Source organism: Nanorana parkeri, unplaced genomic scaffold (genome assembly GCF_000935625.1).
Source record: "Nanorana parkeri isolate BGI_ZX_2015 unplaced genomic scaffold, ASM93562v1 scaffold26, whole genome shotgun sequence".
Classification (NCBI taxonomy): Eukaryota; Metazoa; Chordata; class Amphibia; order Anura; family Dicroglossidae; genus Nanorana; species Nanorana parkeri.
Genome location: NW_017306294.1, coordinates 20,257 through 37,934, shown reverse-complemented (window position 1 = coordinate 37,934; position 17,678 = coordinate 20,257). Strand labels below are relative to the sequence as shown.

At 38.1% G+C, this 17,678-nt stretch overlaps 1 protein-coding gene across 1 annotated transcript in view; it reads left to right on the top strand.

Moving 5' to 3' along the window:
• The window catches only part of FLNC (filamin C), a 62,212-nt gene extending 44,649 nt beyond the window's left edge, over positions 1 to 17,563 (top strand). Inside the window, exons 14-49 of the mRNA XM_018566026.1 lie at positions 96 to 209; positions 414 to 557; positions 754 to 877; positions 956 to 1,116; positions 1,302 to 1,392; positions 1,773 to 1,942; positions 2,096 to 2,213; positions 2,325 to 2,587; positions 3,891 to 4,488; positions 4,858 to 5,031; positions 5,558 to 5,720; positions 5,832 to 5,992; positions 6,105 to 6,272; positions 6,368 to 6,491; positions 6,582 to 6,738; positions 8,479 to 8,668; positions 8,772 to 8,795; positions 8,870 to 9,117; positions 9,222 to 9,317; positions 10,002 to 10,101; positions 10,676 to 10,816; positions 11,294 to 11,422; positions 11,527 to 11,700; positions 11,905 to 12,066; positions 12,268 to 12,471; positions 12,569 to 12,721; positions 13,357 to 13,479; positions 13,716 to 13,955; positions 14,039 to 14,308; positions 14,408 to 14,545; positions 14,785 to 14,900; positions 15,095 to 15,227; positions 15,312 to 15,488; positions 15,864 to 16,082; positions 16,238 to 16,447; positions 16,830 to 17,563. Of these exons, the coding sequence (XP_018421528.1) occupies positions 96 to 209; positions 414 to 557; positions 754 to 877; positions 956 to 1,116; positions 1,302 to 1,392; positions 1,773 to 1,942; positions 2,096 to 2,213; positions 2,325 to 2,587; positions 3,891 to 4,488; positions 4,858 to 5,031; positions 5,558 to 5,720; positions 5,832 to 5,992; positions 6,105 to 6,272; positions 6,368 to 6,491; positions 6,582 to 6,738; positions 8,479 to 8,668; positions 8,772 to 8,795; positions 8,870 to 9,117; positions 9,222 to 9,317; positions 10,002 to 10,101; positions 10,676 to 10,816; positions 11,294 to 11,422; positions 11,527 to 11,700; positions 11,905 to 12,066; positions 12,268 to 12,471; positions 12,569 to 12,721; positions 13,357 to 13,479; positions 13,716 to 13,955; positions 14,039 to 14,308; positions 14,408 to 14,545; positions 14,785 to 14,900; positions 15,095 to 15,227; positions 15,312 to 15,488; positions 15,864 to 16,082; positions 16,238 to 16,447; positions 16,830 to 17,017 (6,165 nt within the window). The 3' untranslated portion in view covers positions 17,018 to 17,563. The remainder of the gene's footprint in view (positions 1 to 95; positions 210 to 413; positions 558 to 753; positions 878 to 955; positions 1,117 to 1,301; positions 1,393 to 1,772; positions 1,943 to 2,095; positions 2,214 to 2,324; positions 2,588 to 3,890; positions 4,489 to 4,857; positions 5,032 to 5,557; positions 5,721 to 5,831; positions 5,993 to 6,104; positions 6,273 to 6,367; positions 6,492 to 6,581; positions 6,739 to 8,478; positions 8,669 to 8,771; positions 8,796 to 8,869; positions 9,118 to 9,221; positions 9,318 to 10,001; positions 10,102 to 10,675; positions 10,817 to 11,293; positions 11,423 to 11,526; positions 11,701 to 11,904; positions 12,067 to 12,267; positions 12,472 to 12,568; positions 12,722 to 13,356; positions 13,480 to 13,715; positions 13,956 to 14,038; positions 14,309 to 14,407; positions 14,546 to 14,784; positions 14,901 to 15,094; positions 15,228 to 15,311; positions 15,489 to 15,863; positions 16,083 to 16,237; positions 16,448 to 16,829) is intronic.
• Positions 17,564 to 17,678: the final 115 nt, after the last annotated feature.

Below are 17,678 nucleotides of genomic sequence, written 5' to 3'. Positions count from 1 at the left end.
GGGGGGGTCGAAGTTCAAGTATGCACAAAATAAATGAAGCTTTAAACCTTTGCATATAATGGTGCTTATATTACCTATTTCTCACCATTTCCTAGGTTAAGGCATATGGTCCAGGTCTGGAACCCACTGGCTGCATAGTACAACACCCTGCTGAATTTACCATTGATGCCCGTGCTGCTGGCACAGCTGAACTGAAGATCTATGCACAGGTACATATACAGTTTATATTGTATGAGCTGAATGGTACCACGCTGGGAGTTCTCATAGTTCCGCTTTGTCATTATTGAGTTGATTTTATGTTTGGATGTTCTTGTCTTTTAACATGAAGGTATATGGAACCTGTATAATATGTGAGCATTGACTTCTTTTATAAAATATACCTGTCTGTAACTTTTTCTCATGTTTTCTCTTAGGATGCAGAGGGAACACCAATTGACATCAAGATTAAAGACAATGGAGATAATACTTATGTGTGTGTTTATGTACCAATGAAGCCAATCAAACACACTATCATCATCTCATGGGGAGGAGTTAATATCCCCAATAGCCCTTACCGGGTGAGTTGCAATTGGGATCAGCAGAATGCTGAGCTAGTCGTTCTGCACAATTTTTATACAGAAACACTATTGAGCAACTACCAAATGTTGAGGTACCAATAGTAATCTATATGTATTTTGATGCATTTTTTCATATATGAGTATATTTTCTACAGGAATACATAGATGTGCTTATAATGCTTATTACTTATTTTAGGTGTCAGTGGGTGAGGGCAGCCACCCTAACAAAGTTAAAGTTTATGGACCTGGAGTAGAAAAGACAGGTCTAAAAGCTAATGAGCCAACTTACTTCACTGTTGATTGCAGTGAGGCAGGACAAGGTAAGACTGACTTGGAAAGTGGTATTTCTTGGAATCGGTATTAATATCATTCAGACTACTGACCATATCTTTTCACAGGTGATGTCAGCATTGGCATTAAGTGTGCACCTGGTGTGGTGGCACCAGCTGAAGCCGATATTGACTTTGACATCATCAAAAACGATAATGACACTTTCACTGTGAAATACACACCCCCTGGAGCTGGAAGATATACCATAATGGTGTTATTCGCTGACCAGGTAATAACAAACTGTACATCACTGGAATACAAAATATAAATATTGCTTTTTTATCTAATAGGTGGACTTCATAAGAACTTTCTCATGCAAACACATTTGAAGATACACGTTCTCTTCCTCCTGAAAATTATGTTCCAGGTTCATTTTATTTTTTACACATATCCTTTTACTTTTTTTTTTACTAGGAAATACCAATCAGCCCCTTCCGGGTTAAGGTAGATCCATCTCATGATGCCAGCAAGGTACGAGCAGAAGGCCCAGGGCTTAACCGCACAGGTGAGACTACTAAGATTCCCAAGGAATCAGTCAATTAAAAAGAATGTATTGCTAGGAAATTGTTTTTTCTAAACTTGGATGATATTTCCATTGTCATTTTTTCTGGTTTGTTTTGATTAGTTTTTAGATCATTAATGTGTTCCTAGGTTCCATGATTACAGTGTAAAAATACAAGATCTATTCATATTTTTATGTTGTGAAAAATATTCAATACTTATGAAGTCAGCTCAGGCAATACCTCTTTTAAGTATTTTAGAAGTACTGTATATTGCCTACTTTGTGATGTAAGTAGTAAAGGAAGTAGTGACTATCAATACCTGTTGCCTTATAAAGGAAGTAGTTACTGCTAATAACTGTGCTCTTGATTTAATACGATGTAGGTGTGGAGGTCGGAAAGCCCACTCACTTCACTGTATACACTAAGGGTGCTGGAAAAGCCAAATTGGATGTTCAATTCACTGGGACCATAAAGGGTGAAGTTGTGCAAGATTTTGAAATAATTGATAACCATGACTATTCATTCACTGTGAAGTATACAGCCATTCAACAGGTATGTTTATCATCTATAATTTAAATGTTAAATGTTCCTGCATTACTTATAATGGTTTGTTTAAGTCAGTGGTATTCCTATTTTACCTACATTGCACATTATAATCTTAAACCCTGGCTGGATAGCACAATCATGTTCTTTACCGTTTCACAGGGTAATATAACCGTATCAGTCACCTATGGAGGAGATCCCATACCTAAGAGTCCATTTATTGTTACTGTGGCACCTCCTCTTGACCTGGGCAAAGTTAAAGTACAAGGGCTCAACAACAGTGAGTAGCCGCATGTTTTTCAGTTCAATAATATATGTGACTGAATAGTTATGTTAGACTTTAACCCATGTTTACCTATTTCCTGAACATCAAATATATTTTCTTATTCAGAGGTGGATGTTGGGAAGGATCAAGAGTTTACCATTAATACCAGTGGAGCAGGAGGTCAAGGAATAGTTGATGTAAAGATTACATCTCCATCACGGCGTCCAATTCCTTGCAAGGTGGAAACTGGTGTCACTAGCGAGATTCATACTGTAAAATACATGCCTCCTGAGGAGGGACCATACAAGGTTGACATTACCTATGATGGCCATCCTGTGCCAGGAAGCCCATTCACAGTGGAGGCTGTCATGCCTCCCGATCCTTCCAAGGTAAGTAAAGACAGGAATCTTCAATTCAGTGCTTTATTCCTTTATTATCTGCTACTGCTTTCCTTCATTCTTACATGCTTAAACCTTCTATGACTAATTTTTCAGTTCATATTGCAATCAAAGCATTCATTTTCTGTTACAATCAATCTTAGTTTATTTAGGTTCTGCTCTTTTTCACATTATACAGTCTATGTTACTCTTCTCCTTTATATCTTTGCATTACCTAAGAGGAACTTTCAGATTCTTTGTTTATCCTTCTACCCCTGCTCTATGTCTTCCTTAGTCCTGGCACACCAATGTTTTTCATCCATGTGTTTCTCATTGTTGTTTTTGCAAGATGAGGGGTTAATGTCAGGCCAGATCATTCAGAGAGGAGGGGGATACATATCTCTGTTTACATAAGCCTATAGCTTAGAGCCACAAACCGGCTGCAGAGAAAAAAATAATACATTTAGCAATAAAGGATATACATCTCACCGTTTCTTATTCACTGCTTTTCATATATAATATGCATTTTGGCAGAAAAGTGAAAATGAGCAACACAGCAGAATTAAGACAACTGCCAAGTGTCAGTTGCTGTGGGACAGAATGAGTGAGCTGTCCAGTCACACTAATGCACAGATGATCTCATTGATCTATGTGTGAAGTTCATAGCAGCAAAGCTTTAAATACAGCCCGATGTTCACAGACATAACTTCTCATTTGGACCTCAGTAAAGGACTTTCCTCTCTACCAATACATACCAAAAAGAGGTAAAGAAATATGAAGCACATGGTGCTATATTGGCTTTTGTGGAAAATAAATAGACATGTCTAGATCAGTCTGTTTTATTAACTTCCCATAAGTATTCTCGTATGTCTGGGGAGTTCCATTGCCTTAACTGAAGAGAGTGGGGAGGAGGTAATGATATCAGCAACAAATCCTTTTTAGTCTTACTATTAATATCCAGATGTGGCTGCAATGCTAACACCGCTTACAGGTTTGAATTTTGGAAGACACACTGTATATGTTTGCTAAATTATTTTATTTCTGACTGAATTGCAGAGCACACAATATACACATTTAAAGGATTTCTGTATTAGTTACAGAACATGTATAGCATCCTGCGAATATTTACAAAAATATCATGAGTGTAACTTTTTTCTTTCATTTCTAATCTTGCACTAAATGTAAAAAAAAAATTTATATTAATTTCCACTAAGGCCATCCTAGTAATAATATATAGCATTTCTGATTTTAATGCTTTTATTAACATAATATATTATTAATTATGCTATCAAAATATATTTTATGTCTTTCACAGGTTCGTGCTTATGGACCAGGCCTCAAGGGTGGGTTTGTGGGCAAGCCAGCACCATTTGCAATTGACACCAAAGGAGCTGGTACTGGAGGTCTTGGTCTAACTGTTGAAGGACCATGCGAGGCCAAGATTGAGTGCCAAGATAATGGAGATGGCTCCTGTTCAGTATCCTACCTTCCCACAGAACCAGGGGAATATTCTATCAACATCTTATTTGCAGATGCCCACATTCCTGGTTCACCTTTCAAGGCTGATATTCGACCTGTGTTTGATCCCAGCAAAGTGACAGCCAGTGGACCTGGCTTAGAAAGAGGGAAAGCCGGAGAAGTGGCCACATTCACTGTGGACTGCTCAAAAGCTGGTGATGCTGAACTCACCATTGAGATTCTCTCAGATTCCGGTGCAAAGGCTGAAGTGCTGATCCAAAATAATAGCGATGGGACCTATAGTATTACCTACATCCCATCTTGTCCTGGGGCTTACACAATCACAATTAAATATGGAGGACACGCAGTACCTAAATTCCCTGTCCGTGTAAATGTTGAGCCAGCAGTGGATACCAGTGGAGTAAAGGTGTTTGGTCCAGGAGTAGAACCCAGAGGTAAGTGATTAGAGGAAATCAAATAGTAAAATATATATTTGCTCAATGTATTTAATGATCTTCCCTAAAAATTACGTATAGTGTTTGCTATATTCACTGTGAGCTGAACCTTTAAGAAGAATATATTGGTTTGCTAAGAATTTGTTAGTAAGAAGGATGACCTAGCACTATTATTACATTCTAAACTCAAATCAACACACACACTGCTGTTTTACTACTACTAATACATTTTGGTATTCATTATTTTAAGCTCAGCAATATCTAATAAACTATGTTTGTACATATAGTAATATGAACAGTATTTTTACAATTATGCAAGATATGTGCATGGTTAATCTGATGTAATCTTATTTCCTTCCCCTGTTTTAGGTGTTCTGCGTGAAGTCGCCACAGAGTTTACTGTTGATGCTCGCTCCCTAACCAAGACAGGTGGCAGCCATGTCACCACTCGTATCATCAGTCCTTCAGGTGCTGTCACCGAAAGCTTTATCTCTGACAATGGAGATGGAACCTATCATGTGCAGTATACAGCGTATGAAGATGGTAAGATCCAGGCATATGTATCACTAGCTTTGTAATGCTGTAATATCAACCTTTGCCCAACCCCCCAACCCATAGTCAACTGCAAACCGATCATCCCATTATTAATCCAGTTTACAAATGTAACTTTGACTTCCTTGTGTTATGTATGCTTCAGTGAAAAAAAAGTGATAACCCTTAATTACAAATGACTTTTAGTGTGTTTTGCCTACTTACATTAAATGGTAGTTAACTTTACTAAATGACAAATTACTGCAGTTTATGAGATATTGTTATTAATAAATGTGCAGTAAACAAAGAGCCTTCAGCATATTGGAGGCAATCTGGGATCAAGCCAAAATGCCTGTCCATGCTACTGCAGATTATTCACTACAGTCTTTTATCTGTGGCCTCTCCTAGTCAATGCTTAAGAGGTTTGTGAATAGTACTAAAACCAACAATATGGTAGATGTGCAACAATGTGTCTCATAAAAATACTACCAGTTGTCCTTAATGGGCATTTTTTACAGTCTTCTCTTTTTTATGACAGGGATTCAATTGGTAGAAGTTTTATATAATGATGTACCTGTGCCTAAGAGCCCATTTCGTGTTGGTGTCACAGAGGGCTGTGATCCATCCCGCGTGCGAGCATATGGTCCAGGGCTAGAAGGTGGACTGCTCAACAAGTCCAATCGGTTCACAGTTGAGACCAGGTGAGCATGAATAAATATCAGTCATACTGTAATGTACAGTTTCCTGTGCCCTGCATTTTGAATATTTTCTGAAGACTTCCCTATTAACAATATTTTTCTTGTATTGCTCAGGGGTGCTGGCACTGGGGGTCTTGGCCTTGCAATTGAAGGCCCATCTGAAGCAAAAATGTCATGTAAGGACAATAAGGATGGCAGCTGTAGTGTAGAGTACATCCCTTTCACCCCAGGAGAATATGATGTCAACATTACATTTGGTGGGCGACCAATCCCAGGTACTATAACTTGCCTGCTTCTATTGCATTGTATAGGTAGCTTGTTAGTTATATGCATACACAGGCAACACAATGTGGACTTGAGTAATAGCCAGTCTTTTGACTTTTGCAGGAAGCCCTTTCCGTGTGCCAGTGAAGGAAGTTGTGGATCCTAGCAAAGTGAAGTGTTCAGGTCCTGGTTTGGGAGCTGGTGTGAGAGCACATGTCCCACAGACCTTTACTGTAGACTGTAGCAAGGCTGGACTTGCACCATTAGAAGTGTTGGTGCAAGGACCATCAGGTAATGAACACAAAAAAAATTATATATGTTTGTGTATATATGATAAAATAAGACTTTTGCAGAAAAAAAGGATTCATTTATGTCTCTTGCTGTAGGTCTTGCAGAGCCAGTTGATGTAAGAGACAACGGTGATGGAACTCACACAGTAAACTACACCCCAGCTACAGATGGACCATACACTGTATCTATTAGATATGCAGACCAGGAGGTACCTAGAAGGTAAGAATAGCCTAATTCCTGAGCCTGTGTTTAATAACACTGTAAAAGAAATGGTGTAGGAGATACAACTAAATCAATTTTAATTTATAGCCCCTTTAAAATCAAAGTTCTGCCAACTCACGATGCAAGCAAAGTACGTGCTAGCGGTCCAGGTCTCAACTCAGCAGGTATACCAGCCAGCTTACCTGTGGAATTCACCATTGATGCTCGGGATGCAGGCGAGGGACTACTTACTGTTCAGATTCTGGTAAGGACATCTTACTGCTATGTATACAGCCCATCCGAAAGCAACAACATGATTACTTGACTAACTTTGTATGTAACCTCAACAAAAGCAAACTTTTACTTTTACCAGAACTACATATGTACAATGTATGCTTTCAGAGTATCAACTATTTACATTTACACAATAAACCTTCTTTTTTGCCATGAGCTGGTTAAAACCTCTGCTTATCTAGAAACATTAGCCGTGTCCATATGGTATATTTATAAAAACAAATGACCCCTAGTATGCTTCTCGAGCAGCTGAAAGATTTGTACATCCCGTTAGAATGAGCTCATTCATATTTAGGGTTTGGTGAGAACAGGAAGAAAATCACCATCTAGTGGCAGAATGGAGACATTGTTTTGGTGAGTTATGTATTAGTATTAGGTAAATACACAGAATACATAAATGTAACAAAATACGCCATAACTGTTATTGTATGAGATAATGTTATATATTTTAGTAAATCCATCAGTGTATATGAAATATTACTATTTAATTGCAAAGTTCACTCTAGATGCAGCCATGTAAAATAAATGATCTCGAACGTTAGGCATGGGGAAGCATTATAACTGTTGACTTCATACAGCTTTTGCACAGCTTTCTGCTAGAATTGGGGTTTCAAATAAAAACATTTAGTATAGCTGATTTTCTACTGCTAATACTTTGCTTTTACTTTGTATACAATTGTATACTCTGTATACTCTGCTTATACTTTGTATACAATTTGTAATTTTAAAAACTAAAGGTTATTTCTGCACGGTCTCAGTCTGCTGTGCAATGTGATCTTGCTCCATAAGTTAAAGATCCACTTTCACCTAAATTCATTTTACAGGAATATTTAAATTTTCCTCTTCTACTCTTTACATTTCAAGTGAATATTTTGTTTGTTATACTTTCTGTATGCCAAACTAACTCATACATTTTGAGTGGTTTTGGTGGTGTCATATTTGACATATACAACTAAATCAGAGAAATACTGATGGTTTAAATTAAATAGGTGGGAATGTAATGGAGAAGCTGGAACCCAGTATAAGCATTAATCCTCAGCAAACTGTCACCATCTGGCAAGGGTAAAATATTCACACAGGCATTAATGAGTCACACAGCTTTGTCATATGATATTTTACTGACAGAAAGCGTACCTTGCCATCTTTAGGACATGACTGGAAAAGTTGGAGAGACACTGACTTGTTTTATTCAGTAAGGCAAAGAGCAAAGCACAGTAAGCCTGAACAAGCAATCAATAATACGCTTTTACTAAATTAATTTCACTAAACTGGAACCTGGTTCCGTGAAATGGATAATTTCACTCTGCACAGTACCGTTGCTATTCATACTTCTTTGCTGCATAAGCCAGTTACAGTTTTGGTGACCTTGGTTGGGAAGGTTATGATAACTGATTAATTACAAAGCTGGTACAATATATTTTAATTTTATGAATGGCCTTGGGAAACTATATGCACTTGCTAGATTTTCGCATGATAGGGCTTATAAAAAGATAATATAAAAAAGTGGAACTGCCTATCAAGACTCTATGATTGACTTTTATACAGAAGATAACAGAAAAAAGAAAACATTAGCAATGGCCCTATTTTCCTTGTGCTGCAGGTTTTATAAATCAGAATGAGCGATTTAAAGACTAATACGGGTTTACAAAGCAAATATTATTCAGAAGCTTTGATCACACTAATATCAGGATGCTTTTTTTTTATCTCTAAGGACCCAGAAGGAAAGCCAAAGAAAGCCAATATTCGTGGAAATGGTGATGGTACCTACACAGTATCCTATGTACCTGACATGGCAGGAAGATACACTATTACGATTAAGTATGGTGGAGATGAAATTCCCTACTCCCCTTTCCGTATTCTTGCAGTACCCACTGGAGATGCCAGCAAGTGTTTAGTGACAGGTGAGTGGTGGTATTGGCTATTTTTTAGCTGTGTGATCTGAGGATTAAATTTTTACATCTACAGTTTCCAATATAAATGTTGTATTCTCTTTTGTTTCCACAGTGTCTATTGGGGGACATGGATCAGGTGAGCTGTACCTTAAATATTAACACTTCAGTAGCTCCTGACTTGCAAATAACATCCCTCCTCTTGGCCATTAGGAGCCTGTCTTGGACCCACCATTCAGATCGGAGAAGAAACTGTCATCACAGTAGATGCTAAAGCTGCAGGAAAGGGAAAAGTGACCTGCAAGGTATCCACACCTGATGGAGCAGAGCTTGATGTGGATGTGGTGGAAAATCAAGATGGCACTTTTGATATCTACTATACAGCACCTGAACCTGGAAAGTATGTGATTACCATCCGCTTTGGTGGGGAACAGATTCCCAACAGTCCCTTCCATGTGGTGGTAAGTTTCCAATACAAAATCAGAAACTATCTGGAATACAGCACTCCCCATGTAATCAGTCTGTTCCCTTTTATGTATTTAATGCCTTCCCTCCCTTCTGCCAGGCTTGTGACACCATTCCCATCATAGAGGAACCATGCGACACTGTGCAGCTACATCAGCCCTACGCTGCACACCTTCCTGGCTATCCAACTCATTGGGTATAAAACAAAGATATCCCTGCAATTATGCTGCCCTGTTACTCTACAACTCTGAACTCTGCACATTATTTCATTTCCTCTATGCAGCTGATCTTACTGCTTCTTCTATACCCTATTAAAACCCAGTACTCGTATATTTAAAATACAATTAGCCTCTGTATAAAATATACTTGGTTCAAGTGAAATGTTACTTTTCACAGCAATGCAAAATTAGCAACACATAAAAAATACAGTTGGCTGAACTATCTGCAGTTTTAACATAATCCTGTTTGGTTCAGGGAGCTTACTTTATGACCAACCTGTTTAGCACTGGATCTCCCATTCTGATGATCTAGGAGGAATAAGACACGGGAAGGGATATAACTCCCTAATGTAATATGAAGACTTACAGACAACATTACTCCTCACTTTACATTGCTCTTTTACTAATCTTTTTATGTTTATCATCAGAATGCTGCTGACTTTTATTACTCAATATTTTTTTCCAACATATGTTTTCAGCTGTCCAGATTTAACTGTTTAATTTGCAATGAAAATAGTTATCTTTTCTTTCCTTTTCCATTTACTCATACAGTAATAGTCTCCTTCTGATGTACGTGATGTAACGTCTTTATACTTTGGCATTGATTCACTTTTATGTCTTTATTGTTTAGCTAACTTCTAGTACTTTTCTGACCTTTATAGGCTACTGAAGAGCCAGTTGCTCCAGTGGATAATTTGGACACCATGCTCAGGCCATTCAACCTGGTCATTCCTTTCACTGTGCAGAAAGGAGAAATTACAGGTACAGTACTATGAGTACAGCACACCCTGGGGCCTTTTACACCCTGGCATTTTCTTAACTGTTATGCCACTAAGGAATGCAAATTTAAACTACTGCTTATGTCCAGCAATGGGTTCTTCACAACTCAGCTTTGGTTCATGCAGTAGAGCACTCTCAACCGCCCCATATAGGGCAATATACTGTATACTCCCATATCCTGTATTCTCAGTACAATGAAACTGCACATTGAAAATTGCAGATCCATTTGACCTGGACTGGAGTATTCAGCACAAAACTCCTTACAAAATACTCATGACCATTTATAATATTTTGATCTTTACAAGCAGTTCATAGATGATGACGTTACATTTGAATTTGTGAAATTAATCATCTGTGACACCACCAAATTACTATTAGATTTAAATGAGTACAAAAGGCATTATTTTTCTTTATACTTTTCATGGCAGAAGGTACATACTGTACATTTACATGTACATGTATGTTTACTGATCTACATATAACATATGAGTTGTTCTTGGGTGTTTATGTGTTATGCTATACTAATGGGTTGTCTTTCTTTTCTCCCTGAGTGTAGGGGAAGTCCGTATGCCTTCTGGCAAGACTGCTCGGCCCAACATTACTGATAACAAGGATGGAACCGTTACTGTCAAATTTGCTCCAGTGGAGAAAGGATTACATGAGATGGACATAAAGTATGATGGAAATCACATTCCAGGTAACTTATTCATGTATGACTAATAAAGTATGTGTGTAACTCTGATATAAAGATGATAGCCTTCAGGAAATTTATTTTTTATTTTTAAATTGCAAGGTGTTTTAGTTTTAGATTGTTATCTCTTCTTGGCAGGGTCTCACTTTACAATCACATATTTGTGTATTTTGTAATTTTAATGATATAGCCCATGCACGTCTTTATTCTCTTTGATACCGTAGAAAACGTTAGGTCATTTCAATAACAATATTAATATTACAGTAATATGGAGTATTTCATTATGGCTGGTAAATAATGCACATATGCATGGGCACTATTGCTGGGCTGATCTACTAAGGGATTTGAAAATCTGTACACAATAAATTGTGTGACTAGTCACTTCAGTAAACTCCACCATGTTAATGATATTAAGGCCACATTTGGAACATTTTGCCAAACTGGAAATGATAGTAATGTTATAAATTGTCATTCTAATTTCAGGCAGCCCACTGCAGTTTTATGTAGATGCCATTAACAGCAGACATGTGAGTGCTTATGGACCAGGGCTTAGTCATGGAATGGTAAACAAGCCAGCCACTTTCACTATTATCACTAAGGATGCTGGAGAAGGTATGTTTTTACTGTGTGCTTTTTTTTTTCTTGAATTTTGTGACCTTATGTTATCAGAATTTACCATTTGATGAAGAACAAAATAACTGAAAGTCATTTAACAGGTGGCTTATCACTGGCTGTGGAGGGTCCCTCAAAGGCTGAGATCACCTGCAAAGACAATAAGGATGGTACCTGCACTGTGTCTTACATGCCCACAGCCCCTGGAGACTACAACATAATTGTGCGCTTTGATGACAAGCATATTGCAGGCAGTCCTTTTACAGCTAAGATAACTGGTAAGTTAATGAGGAGATGAGTGCATTTAAAAAAGGTTGTAGGCCTTAGAACATAGTGCATTTATAAAATTTTCATCACATGGTAAAAAATAAAGATTGCTTCCTTATCATTTATAGTTTTAAAATTTTCTAATCAAAATAAAATGTAGTATTTCAATAAACACAAATTGGGGAGTTCATTAATGTTGTTTTTTATATTAATAGGTGATGATTCCATGAGGACTTCTCAACTGAATGTGGGGACTTCAACAGATGTATCCCTCAAGATCACAGAGACAGATCTGAGCCAGCTGACGGCCAGTATCAGGGCTTCATCTGGTCTTGAAGAGCCATGTTTACTTAAGAGGCTGCCAAACAGGCACATTGGTAAATGAACATAGAGAGAAACTAAGATTCAATTTTAAGTCTTACAACTTAAGTAACTGCATTTGTTCCACTGGAATCCTACATTGACCTTATCTTAATTCTTGCAGCTAAAGATACATTTTCAGTAACATTACACATTCAGCATTGTACATTTTATATATTGGGTAATCACCTTCAAGTACTTGTTCACTTCTACTGCAGGAATTTCCTTCACTCCAAAAGAAGTAGGAGAGCACGTAGTGAGCGTGAAGAAGAATGGAAAACATGTCACTAACAGCCCATTCAAGATAATTGTTGGACAGTCTGAGATTGGAGATGCAAGTAGGGTGAAAGTGTCAGGAAAAGGATTGCTTGAGGGTATCACTTTTGAGGTGTCTGAATTCATAGTGGATACCAGGAATGCAGGTACAAATACATTTGTATAAATACATACTTGTTTTATTACTACCTCATTTCAGCTACTTATCTGCTTCTGGTGACTACATGTGACTCTCATTACTAGGGTATGGAGGTTTAGGTTTATCCATTGAAGGTCCAAGCAAAGTGGATATAAACTGTGAGGATGTGGAAGATGGAACATGCAAAGTGTCTTATTGTCCGACTGAGCCTGGCACATACATTATAAATATCAAGTTTGCAGAAAAGCATGTACCAGGTGAGTGTGCATTGGTACATACATAAATCATAACATTTTTTATATCTCAGTAACATGTTACACTGAAGCTATGCCCCGCTTTGCCGTAAATGTGAATCTGGGCCACATGACATCATCTCAATATTAATGCTTCACACAGTATGAAAAAGGAGGAGCGTGAAAGTCTAATTTAAATGCATCCTATTGGAGCTTCCATTGGTAGGGGGAAAAATCAAGTTTTTAGGAGGGACCAAACTGGCCATGGGTCTGGTAGCAATAGCTATGACTACTTCCTGTTAATACCACATAGTTACATAGAGCAGGAGAATTTAGTTTCTTTTAAATATTAGGAGTGCACAATCGGCTAAAAAGATACAATAATTATAAACCCTCACATACCTGGAATATCCAAACTTATTTTTTACTAATTTACTAAGCGTTAGTTGTGACATTTTTATTTTTATGTGCTATTTGATCATTTACATTATCGAAAACTTTTTTTCAGTTCACTAATGGTTTTATTACAGTGATTAGCTGAATTTCTGCAGACACATTTTATTATATTTTTTTTGTGGTTCATTAAATCTTAAAAGTCAACTGACAAATATTTTTGCATGGAGTTCAGAATCCTTAAATCTTAAATCTTCAATTTACAGGAAGCCCATTTATGGTAAAGGTTACAGGAGAAGGACGTTTAAAGGAAAGCATTACGAGAAGACGCCAGGCCCCATCCATTGCAAGCATTGGCAGCACATGTGACCTCAATCTGAAGATTCCAGGTATATAGACATACTACCAATGAAACCAGTTACCAGTAGGGCAGATTTCAAGTTTGCGTGTCTTCAAACTCTTTAATATGAAAAAAAACCCCATATGAGTGATTTTGCATACACACACACAAAAAAAAAACATGCTAATTCTAATTGAGACAACAATTTATACTTGAAAGCAAATTAATGAAGAGTGTATATATTGTCTTCACTAAATTGATTATTTGTTGTCTCTTTCTCTAAAGGCAACTGGTTCCAGATGGTCTCAGCCCAAGAACGCCTCACTCGAACCTTCACACGCAGCAGTCACACATACACACGTACTGAACGTACCGAGATCAGTAAGACTCGGGGAGGTGAAACAAAAAGAGAAGTACGTGTGGAGGAATCTACACAGGTTGGCGGTGATCCTTTCCACAATGTCTTTGGTGACTTCCTGGGCCGGGAGAGTCTGGGCTCTTTTGGCGGTATTACACGACAAGAAGGTAATAGCAGAATTCTCTACAACAATTTTAAACAAAAATTGTATGAAAGAAGGACTTTATAATCAAAATATTTTATCTTCCAGGTGAATCAGGATCCCAGGATATGACAGCTCAAGTGACTAGTCCCTCTGGAAAGACAGCAGATGCTGAGATTATTGATGGTGAAGATAGCACATACAGTGTGCGCTTTGTGCCACAGGAGATGGGCGCTCACACCGTTAGCGTCAAGTATAGAGGTCAACATGTCCCAGGCAGTCCTTTCCAGTTTACAGTTGGGCCCATGGGTGAAGGTGGAGCCCACAAGGTCAGGGCTGGAGGCACTGGTTTGGAAAGGGGAGTTGCAGGTGTTGCAGGTAAGGAGTAGTGACAATAAACACAAGCATAAACACAATAAACAAAGCTCTTAAATATGTTGCATGTTTCTGGTGATTTAACACTTTTAATCCCCACAGCTGAGTTCAGCATATGGACACGAGAAGCTGGGGCTGGAGGTTTGTCCATTGCGGTAGAAGGTCCAAGTAAAGCAGAGATCTCTTTTGAGGATCGCAAGGATGGGTCTTGTGGTGTCTCTTACATTGTGCAGGAAGCCGGTGAGTACATACATTTTTGTAAGTCAAGTAACAACTTTAGGGTCCTAGTATTATAAAAGCATTTACTAAATACATTGCATGATAACTTGTGCAAATGTGTAATCTTATAGTTCCTTATGCAAATTTGGCTTTATCAGTAAGCAGTATTGCATTTTGTTAAGTGGTATTTAACACTTCAAATTCCATAGGCAGTGAAAGTAGATGTCCTAATTAATATTATTCCTTATATTGTTACCCAGGTGACTATGAGGTGTCCATTAAATTTAATGATGAACACATCCCTGACAGTCCCTTTGTGGTACCAGTGGCCTCACGTTCCGATGATGCCCGCAGATTAACTGTCACCAGTCTACAGGTAGAAAGCTCCAAACAAACTTTTCCTATGACTTGCTTTATGTAGTTAATGCTTTGTACAATATACTGTATATCTTTTAAAATAATATATTTAAATGCTAGAATTACTTATCAAAACATTATCTTCATACATCTTCATATTTGAACTGTGCTGCACCTATTACTCTATTTTTAATAACCTATGCTATCTTACAGGAGACAGGACTGAAGGTAAACCAACCAGCTTCATTTGCAGTGCAGTTGAATGGAGCTCGTGGAGTAATTGAGGCCAAAGTGCACACACCATCTGGGGTGGTGGAAGAGTGTTACGTGTCTGAGGTGGATAGTGGTACGTAAAGTTACTCAAAAATGCAACATTACCTTTTTATATTTTCATTTGCATGACCACAATGTGTTTTCTATTCTACCTTAGATAAATACTCAATCCGTTTCATTCCTCATGAAAATGGAGTGCACTCTATTGATGTGAAATTTAATGGGCGTCATATCCCTGGCAGTCCTTTCAAGATTCGTGTAGGAGAGCAAAGTCAGGCTGGTGATCCAGGTCTTGTTACAGCATATGGACAAGGCCTTGAAGGTGGAGTCACAGGTAAGTCTATAAAACGAACTCATGTTACAGTCTTTTGTTTGTTTAAGAACCTTGGCTTATTCAGCCATATCACCGAGTCATTTAATAGGAAATCATGCTAAAGATGTAACATGCATTTTGTAGCTGCGCTCTAACACTCAAGCCTTTTCATTTCTGTGCCAATTCTGCCTTATAACTTTCATGTGTAGATTAGTAGCTAACAAAAAGCCCTCTTATAACCTTCCTTTTTAACAACCATAGAAGCTACCCATCATAACACCATGCATTCAATGACAACTATAACATAAGTGGTGAATGAAACACCATGAAAAGTTCTTTGCTACCAATACCGACAGGAGCCCTAACCATGTCTTCCCTACTGTGCTCCTTACGCAGGGAGACCCTCTGAATTTATAGTCAGCACCCTGAACGCTGGGGCTGGCTCTTTGTCAATGACAATTGATGGGCCTTCCAAGGTGAAGTTGGATTGCCAAGATTCTCCTGAGGGCTATAAAGTCTCATATACTCCCATGGCACCTGGAAACTACCTAATCTCCATCAGATATGGAGGGCCCCAACATATAGTGGGAAGTCCTTTCAAGGCCAGGGTGACTGGTGAGTTAGAGAACACCAAAGTATAATGTGTTGAAATACAATTCTAATAAAACTGGCTCTTGCAAGTTTATTTTGAAAATCTCTATGAAAGAAGATGAGTAGCTTTCACTAAGTCTGTCAGTATATCATCTCACATTTCATCTTTCCTTCAACAGGTGCTCGGATATCAGGTGGTCACAGTCTCCATGAAACATCTACAGTGCTGGTGGAAACAGTCACCAAATCCTCAGCTTCTGTGGGAGGTTATGGTATGGCAGTACCTAAATTTACATCAGATGCCTCCAAAGTAGTGTCCAGGGGCCCTGGACTTTCAAAAGCATTTGTTGGTCAGAAGAACACTTTTACTGTAGACTGCAGTAAAGCAGGTAAGAGAGAAACACAATTCAATTGTGTGTAAAATGATATTTAGATTTATATTACTGTCTATTTAATGTTTAAGGATTCTGTGTATATTTCTTTTTAATGCATACAGTCGCTTTTATTAAAACATCGTAGGCTGTAAAGAACAGTTATACTTTCTGAATGTGTATGTATTTTTAAAATCACACTATTTTGTGAGCTAAGGTATGTGGCTGTGACAGCAGGCTGCATGTCCAGAAAAAGCGTGTGGAGGGTATGACAGCAGGCAGTATGTGCAGGAGAGGAGTGTCGGAGAGTATCATGGAAACTAGCTTTTTCAAATTTAGTTTAGAGTATTATCACAGTGTTGAATATTTTCCTAAAACTTTTATCATTGCTCTCTCACAGGTACAAACATGCTAATGGTTGGTGTCCATGGGCCAAAGACACCATGTGAGGAAGTCTATGTGAAGCACATGGGAAATCGATTGTACAATGTGACCTATACAGTAAAGGACAAAGGAGACTACATCCTCATTGTCAAGTGGGGAGACCAGAATGTTCCAGGAAGTCCTTTCCAAGTCGCAGTCCCTTGAGAGACTTCACTACTACCCATTACCCTAAAGGCCTCTCAAGAGACCTAATTACTCGCCAGTGAAGGACAGACTTTCCCCTTTTTATGCAAATGCACTGATTTAATAATTTAAAAAAAACTGTTATAGCATAAATTCACTAAGTGCCTTTGTCTGTCCACATTAAGGACTTTCCCATAACATGATGACACTAAAACCGCTGGGTGAGGGGAAAAGGGATGCAAGCGTGCACATCATCCACCAGGCCCTTTCTGCATTTTACAAAATGTTCCTTTATATTATGTTTGGTGTTTTATTTTCTAAAAAGTTGCTATCTGTTGTGTTTTATATGCGCTTTAATTGTTTTGTATTTTTATTTCAGGGGAGGGTGATTTTGGGGGTGAGAGGTATCAGAGGTCATAGGGTCAGTGTACAGAAGTCATAGGGTCGGTGTACTGTGACTACTGTTCGTAATATTATTTCCTGCAGTACATTTGTCAGTCTTTCTTTGTACTTTCATTATGTTTATGGGTGAGGCCTTCACCACCACCGTTTTGGTTTTTCTAATGAAGCAATTATTTAAAATCCTACTTCCCAACATACCTTAGGTTACTTACTCGACTTATATTAGCAGGGCAGAGCACAGCAACCATAGGAGTGGTGAACATTTATATATATATATATA